The sequence below is a fragment of the Anomaloglossus baeobatrachus genome, chromosome 7 (assembly GCF_048569485.1).
Source record: "Anomaloglossus baeobatrachus isolate aAnoBae1 chromosome 7, aAnoBae1.hap1, whole genome shotgun sequence".
In the NCBI taxonomy this organism is placed as follows: domain Eukaryota; kingdom Metazoa; phylum Chordata; class Amphibia; order Anura; family Aromobatidae; genus Anomaloglossus; species Anomaloglossus baeobatrachus.
In genome coordinates this window covers 277,874,109-277,882,411 of record NC_134359.1, presented here as the reverse complement: position 1 = coordinate 277,882,411, position 8,303 = coordinate 277,874,109, and the positions used below count along the sequence as shown (strand labels likewise).

At 51.1% G+C, this 8,303-nt stretch overlaps 1 protein-coding gene across 5 annotated transcripts in view; it reads left to right on the top strand.

Annotated features, from left to right (window-relative positions):
- Window positions 1–8,303, top strand: part of LOC142245479 (dynein axonemal assembly factor 8-like) — a 145,957-nt gene that overhangs the window by 6,577 nt on the left and 131,077 nt on the right. For 4 of the 5 annotated variants that reach the window (XM_075318209.1, XM_075318205.1, XM_075318207.1 and 1 more), the window contains exons 5-7: window positions 1,281–1,362; window positions 1,471–1,633; window positions 2,935–3,093. In XM_075318209.1, the coding sequence (XP_075174324.1) occupies window positions 1,281–1,362; window positions 1,471–1,633; window positions 2,935–3,093 (404 nt within the window). The remainder of the gene's footprint in view (window positions 1–1,280; window positions 1,363–1,470; window positions 1,634–2,934; window positions 3,094–8,303) is intronic. The other variant, XM_075318208.1, reaches the window with a different exon arrangement.

The following is an 8,303-nucleotide window of genomic DNA, read 5'->3' as shown; positions in this document are numbered from 1 at the left end:
AAAGGCGGAAACCACCAACCTATTCCGGGAGAAGCTGCAGCCGGCTGCGGGCCCCGTTCATCACTCCGTTTGGTTTACCAGAGACTCCAGTGTCTTGTGTCAGAGTGAGTACACCAGTGCCATCAGGCACCGCACCGCAACACTTCACCCTGCACCCCAGCCCTCGCCTACTGGGCCCCAGGACCCCCTACCCACGGAGGGGTCAACACCTACCTGCGCCATTACACCGCTCCCAGGAGCCCCCATACCTTCACCGCAGCGGTGGTGCCTACAATCACCACAACCCGTGGGTGGCGTCACGAACTAACATCCAAAACCAAACCACTAAATCCCCGCGTGTAGCGCCAACTCCCTTGCAGAGCGACGTGACCCCCGGGTCCGTGAAAGGCCCGAGCCACCACCCGCAGTTCGAGCACGGATCCAAGCGGCTCGGCGGTCGCAGCCGAGCCCGCGGGGCGGTACAAATGGATCCCTTTTCCATAGACCCCATGTTAAAAAAAACAAATCCTGCAAAACTCTATTTATTTTTTTATTTTTTTTTTTTTTATTTCTATTTTATTTTTTTCAAAACAGACAAAGACGATGTCGGCACAACTTTTTTGCCACTGACTCCGTTCTAACGGACGATTACTGGACATGTGAACTCAGCCTTATACAGTCACCGCCTGCTTGTAACAGCAGTGATCAGTGCTAAGCTCTGCTGATTGCTGCTGTTAAGCCCTTAAAAGCTGCTGTTAACCCCTTAAAAGCTGCTCTTAACTTCTGACTGCGACATTTAAAATGTGTGGTCCCAGGAACGCCTTGTCCCTGAGCTCGTCAGTGCCCCCCATGTGATTACTCCTGCGAAGACCGTCTACAGTTATAGTTTTAATGATATAAGTTCAAGTGTCTAGATTTTTTTTTTTTGTCAAATTTCTGATTTTTTTATTTATTATTTTTTTTTTTTTTTTTTTTTTATAAATAAACACAAAGCACATCGACCTAAATTTAATTGTTTTCTGACACATTATACTTTATGCTGATGCATAAAGTATAATGTGTCACACAAAAAAACCTTAAAAAACAATCTGAATATCACTGGTCAAATTTGAAAATTTTTGCCTGGTCACTAAGGGGTTAAACAAAATTAGGGAGGAAAATAGTCCTATGTTACGCCTCGAGGGGGATTAGCCTGATACTGGAGTATGTGTTGATTTCATGGAGTGTCCCTTTAAGTAGTGTCCAAACGTCATGAAATCTATAAAGACCGTGTCCCTAAAATGTCGCCATTTCTGTTTCAGCCGATCCATCGGGAGGATTTGGAGACGATCCCTCTACGAGTGGCGGGCGAGGTTAAAATATCGCATACTTTTAAGGACCCGGGTGAGTGGCGGTGCAGCATCCTGGCACGGCCAGGCGGCATTTTATGTGATTTTTCTGATTTTGCAGTCGGATACATATGTTCATACACGGCCTCTTTTCTGCCCACAGATGAAGCGGCGCCCCTGTCCATACCAGCAATGGAGAACAGTGCGAAGATACGGCAAGAGCGGATCATGGAGCAGCTGGCGGAATTAAGTGCCCGGCAATCACAGGGTCAGAGTCTTAAGGGGGAGCACGTGGACCATGGAGGAGTCAAGCCCAGCAGTAACAGGTATCCAGCCCGGGGGGCGAGAGCCTTATTAAGGTTTTGGGTGGGGGGTAATAATTTTGCCAACATTGGTCTGGATGTACGGCACGTTCTGGCCACTAGGGGTCAGGGCATCTCTGCACCCCTCCCCTTCAGTAATGCCCATCTCCCACTATATAGGGGTCACGACACCTATACCCACCCCCCCAGTAATGTTCCTCTCCTGCTATATAGGGGTCAGGGGATCTATACCCATCCCCCCAGTAATATCCTGCTATATAGGGGTCAGGGCATCTATACCCATCCCCCCAGTAATATCCATCTCCCGCTATATAGGGGTCAGGGCATCTATACCCATCCCCCCAGTAATATCCATCTCCCGCTATATAGAGGCCAGTGCATCTATACACATCCCCCCCCAATAATATCCTTCTCCCGATATATAGGGGTCAGGACACCTATACCCATCCCCCCGGTAATATCCATCTCCCGATATATAGGGGTCAGGGCACCTATACCCATCCCCCCACCCAGTAATATCCATCTCCCACTATATAGGGGTCAGGGCATCTCTACCCATCCCCCCCCCAATAATATCCATCTCCCACTATATAGGGGTCAGGGCATCTCTACCCATCCCCCCCAATAATATCCATCTCCCGCTATATAGGGGTCAGGGCATCTATACCCATCCCCCCAGTAATATCCATCTCCCGCTATATAGAGGCCAGTGCATCTATACACATCCCCCCCCCAATAATATCCTTCTCCCGATATATAAGGGTCAGGACACCTATACCCATCCCCCCACCCAGTAATATCCATCTCCCACTATATAGGGGTCAGGGCATCTCTACCCATCCCCCCCAATAATATCCATCTCCCACTATATAGGGGTCAGGGCATCTCTACCCATCCCCCCCAATAATATCCATCTCCCGCTATATAGGGGTCAGGGCATCTATACCCATCCCCCCCCCCCAGTAATATCCATCTCCCACTATATAGGGGTCAGGGCATCTCTACCCATCCCCCCCACCCAGTAATATTCATCTCTCGCTATATAGGGGTCAGGGCACCTATACCCATCCCCCCCACCCAGTAATATTCATCTCTCGCTATATAGGGGTCAGGGCACCTATACCCATCCCCCCCACCCAGTAATATCCATCTCCCACTATATAGGGGTCAGGGCATCTCTACCCATCCCCCCCAATAATATCCATCTCCCGCTATATAGGAGTCAGGGCATTTATACCCATCCCACCAGTAATGTCCATCTCCCGCTATATGTAACTGATTACATGACTTAATGACGTCTTCAGCAGCGCAAATGTGACCGAGAAGAAAATCCACGAGGTCCATACAGAGAATAGCCCCACCGTCTTCATAGACTTGAGAGACTCTTCATCCGGTCCAAGCCTGACGACCATCATCAGAGGAGAACCAGCGCAGAATGAGCAGAGGAGAGCGGACGTGTCACGGTACGTGTAAGACGCTGCCATCCCGGAGATGCCGAATAGCGGTCACCACAGAGACGAGCGCAAACACAAGTGTCCACATGTCGCCATCTAGTGGACATCGGTGGCACTGCGGCCTTATACCGCGCTTTGTATCATCATTTCTTTTTATTTTTACACTGTTTAATTTGTGATTTGTCACTTGTGCCATATATACTGCAGTTCTTCTGTATTCAAGATTAATCACATTCTCCTTTGGAGTCAAAGAAGAACCTAACTAATGACAAAGGCCGTAACCTTTTGCCACCCCGTGATCGCTTCATAGGAATAGTGGGGGGATGGGAACCCGAATGGACACTCCAGCAGGATTGCTGCCACGATTATCAGTGGCATTTACGAGGTTGAACAGCTAGCTCTGGTCACAGGTGATACAGCCGGCATCAGCCACTATGACACAGCTGGCACCAACCATGTGCTGAGCAGAGAACCTGAGTCCTCCCCACCTCGCCATACACATAACTGAGGATCACAGGGGGGGCTGGGGCATATACATCACATTGGAGACGCTGGGGTCATACACATCACAGGAGGGGGCTGGATCATATATATCACACGAGGGGCTGGGGCATATATACATCGCACAAGGGGGCTGGGGCATGTATACATCACATGAGGGGGCTGGGGCATATATACATCACACAAGGGGGGGTGGGGCATGTATACATCACATGAGGGGGCTGGGGCATATATACATCACACAAGGGGGCTGGGGCATATATACATCACATGAGGGGGCTGGGGCATATATACATCACACGAGGGGGCTGGGGCATATATACATCACACAAGGGGGCTGGGGCATATATACATCACATGAGGGGGCTGGGGCATATATACATCACACGAGGGGGCTGGGGCATATATACATCACACAAGGGGGCTGGGGCATATATACATCACACAAGGGGGCTGGGGCATATATACATCACACAAGGGGGCTGGGGCATATATACATCACAGGAGGGACTGGGGCATATATCCAACACAGGAGGGGCCGGGGCATATATCCAACACAGGAGGGGCCGGGGCATATATCCATCACAGGAGGGGCCGGGGCATATATCCATCACAGGAGGGGCCGGGGCATATATCCATCACAGGAGGGGCCGGGGCATATATCCATCACAGGAGGGGCCGGGGCATATATCCATCACAGGAGGGGCCGGGGCATATATCCATCACAGGAGGGGCCGGGGCATATATCCATCACAGGAGGGGCCGGGGCATATATCCATCACAGGAGGGGCCGGGGCATATATCCATCACAGGAGGGGCCGGGGCATATATCCATCACAGGAGGGGCCGGGGCATATATCCATCACAGGAGGAGCCGGGGCATATAGCCACCACAGGAGGGGCCGGGGCATATAGCCACCACAGGAGGGGCCGGGGCATATAGCCACCACAGGAGGGGCCGGGGCATATAGCCACCACAGGAGGGGCCGGGGCATATAGCCACCACAGGAGGGGCCGGGGCATATAGCCACCACAGGAGGGGCCGGGGCATATAGCCACCACAGGAGGGGCCGGGGCCTATAGCCACCCCATGAGGGGCCGGGGCATATAGCCACCCCAGGAGGGGCCGGGGCATATAGCCACCACAGGAGGGGCCGGGGCATATAGCCATCACAGGAGGGGCCGGGGCATATATCCATCACAGGAGGGGCCGGGGCATATATCCACCACAGGAGGGGCCGGGGCATATACCTGTCTCCAGCCTCTCATGTGATGCATGTGCCCCAATGTCTCCTGTGATATATATGATTTACCAATCTTATTATCACATAAAGTCCACAGCGCTCCATAAGAGACAAACCTGGAAAAGTAGTTGTGAAAAGCAACGTTATGTGATCAATATCTGCAAAAATTAACTCCCGCACCAAAGAGAAGCCGCTCCGGCCACCGCAGCAGGGGCGACTTAATTAATTGCTTGATCAAATATAGCAGGGTCATTTTCACATTGATAATTTTGTGCAGCCTCGAAGGTTGGTAGAAATTTACAAATGGCCCCCGGCAGAAAAAAAGTTCCCCACCCCTGCTTTAGAGCAATAATAATAATATTAATGGTTGCTTGGGTGAATACATAGTGCCTTGCGAAAGTATTCGGCCCCCTTGAATTTTTCAACCTTTTCCCACATTTCAGGCTTCAAACATAAAGATACAAATGTTAATGTTCTGGTGAAGAATCAACAACAAGTGGACACAATTGTGAAGGTGAACGAAATGTATTATTTTAAACTTTTGTAAAATATAAATAACTGAAAATTGGGGTGTGTAATATTATTCATCCCCTGTAAGCTAATACTTTGTAGCGCCCCCTTTTGCTGCGATTACAGCTGCAGTCTCTTGGGGAATGTGTCTATCAGTTTTGCACATCGCGAGACTGAAATTCTCGCCAGTTCTTCCTTTGTAAACAGCTGGAGCTGAGTGAGGTTGGATGGAGGCGTTTGTGAACAGCAGTTTTCAGCTCTTTCCACAGATTCTCGATTGGGTTCAGGTCTGGACTGTGACTTGGCCATTCTAACACCTAGATATGTTTATTTGTGAACCATTCCATTGTAGATTTTGCTTTATGTTTGGGATCATTGTCTTGTTGGAAGACAAATCTCCGTCCCAGTCTCATTTCTTTTGCAGACTCCAACAGGTTTTCCTCAAGAATGGTCCTGTATTTGGCTCCATCTTCCCATCAATTTTAACCATCTTCCCTGTCCCTGTTGAAGAAAACCAGGCCCAAACCATGATGCTGCCACCACCATGTTTGACAATGGGGATGGTGTGTTCAGGGTGATGAGCTGTGTTGCTTTCTTTGTCGCTCCTTATTGGGAGACCCAGACAATTGGGTGTATAGCTATGCCTCCGGAGGGCACACAAAGTATTACACTAAAAGTGTAAAGCCCCTCCCCTTCAGCCTATACACCCCCCGTGCTGCCACGGGCTCATCAGTTTTTATGCTTTGTGCGAAGCCATAGTGAATGATCTTATTGCGTCCATCAATGAAATGTTGGATATTTCTCCCTCAGCTCCTCCAGTGGAGGAGTCAGCCTCTCAGCAGGAGAAATTCCGTTTCAGGTTTCCCAAGCGTACAAAGAGTATGTTTCTGGACCACTCTGACTTCAGAGAGGCAGTCCAGAAACACCGAGCTTGTCCTGATAAGCGTTTTTCCAAGCGCCTTAAGGATACACGTTATCCCTTTCCCCCCTGACGTGGTCAAGGGCTGGACTCAGTGTCCCAAGGTGGATCCTCCAATCTCCAGACTTGCGGCTAGATCCATAGTTGCAGTGGAAGATGGAGCTTCACTCAAGGATGCCACTGACAGACAGATGGAGCTCTGGTTGAAATCCATCTATGAAGCTATCGGCGCGTCTTTTGCTCCAGCATTCGCAGCCGTATGGGCACTCCAAGCTATCTCAGCTGGTCAGGCGCAAATTGACGCACTCACACGTACGTCTGCGCCGCAGGTGGCGTCCATAACCTCTCAAACGTCGGCATTTGCGTCCTACGCTATTAATGCTGTCCTGGACTCTGCGAGCCGTACGGCGGTTGCAGCCGACAATTCGGTGGCAATACGCAGGGCCTTGTGGCTGCGGGAATGGAAGGCAGATTCGGCTTCCAAAAAGTGCTTAACTGGATTGCCATTTTCTGGCGACCGTTTGTTTGGTGAGAGATTGGATGAAATCATCAAACAATCCAAGGGAAAGGAAACATCCTTACCCCAGGCCAAACCAAAAACACCCCAACAGAGGAGGGAACAGTCGAGGTTTCGGTCCTTTCGGAGTGCGGGCAGGTCCCAATTCTCCTCGTCCAAAAGGCCGCAGAAGGATCAGAGGAACTCCGACGCATGGCGGTCTAAATCACGCCCTAAAAAGACCGCCGGAGGTGCCGCTACTAAGGCGGCTTCCTCATGACTTACGGCCTCCTCACACCGCATCCTCGGTCGGTGGCAGGCTCTCCCGCTTTTGCGACACCTGGCTGCCACAAGTAAAAGACCGTTGGGTGAGAGACATTTTGTCTCACGGTTACAGGATAGAGTTCAGCTCTCGTCCTCCGACTCGATTCTTCAGAACATCTCCGCCTCCCGAGCGAGCTGAGGCTCTTCTGCAGGCGGTGGGCATTCTGAAGGCAGAAGGTGTGGTGGTCCCGGTTCCTCTTCAGCAACAGGGTCACGGTTTCTACTCCAACCTGTTTGTGGTTCCAAAGAAGGATGGGTCCTTCCGTCCTGTTTTGGACCTAAAACTGCTCAACAAACACGTAAGGACCAGGCGGTTCCGGATGGAATCCCTCCGCTCCGTCATCGCCTCAATGTACCAAGGAGATTTCCTAGCATCGATCGATATCAAGGATGCTTATCTCCACGTACCAATTGCTCCAGAGCATCAGCGCTTCTTGCGCTTCGCCATAGGAGACGAACACCTTCAGTTCGCGGCACTGCCGTTCGGCCTGGCGACAGCCCCAAGGGTTTTCACCAAGGTCATGGCTACAGTAGTTGCGGTCCTCCACTCTCAGGGTCACTCAGTGATACCTTACTTAGACGATCTGCTGGTCAAGGCACCCTCTCAAGAGGCATGCCAACACAGCCTCAACGTTACTCTGGAGATTCTCCAGAGTTTCGGGTGGATCATCAATTTTCCAAAGTCAAATCTGACACCGGTCCAATCGCTGACATATCTTGGCATGGAGTTTCATACTCTTCCAGCGATAGTGAAGCTTCCGCTGGACAAACAGCGTTCACTACAGACAGGGGTGCAATCTCTCCTTCAAGGTCGGTCACACCCCTTGAGGCGCCTCATGCACTTCCTGGGGAAGATGGTGGCAGCAATGGAAGCAGTCCCTTTCGCGCAGTTTCACCTGCGTCCACTTCAATGGGACATCCTACGTAAGTGGGACAGGATGCCGACGTCCCTAGACAGGAACGTCTCCCTCTCTCAGGCAACCAAAGCTTCCCTTCGGTGGTGGCTTCTTCCCACCTCATTATCGAAGGGGAAATCCTTCCTACCCCCATCCTGGGCGGTGGTCACGACGGACGCGAGTCTGTCAGGGTGGGGAGCAGTTTTTCTCCACCACAGGGCTCAGGGTACGTGGACTCAGCAAGAGTCCTCACTTCAGATCAATGTTCTGGAGATCAGGGCAGTGTATCTTGCCCTAAAAGCGTTCCAGCAGTGGCTGGAAGGCAAGCA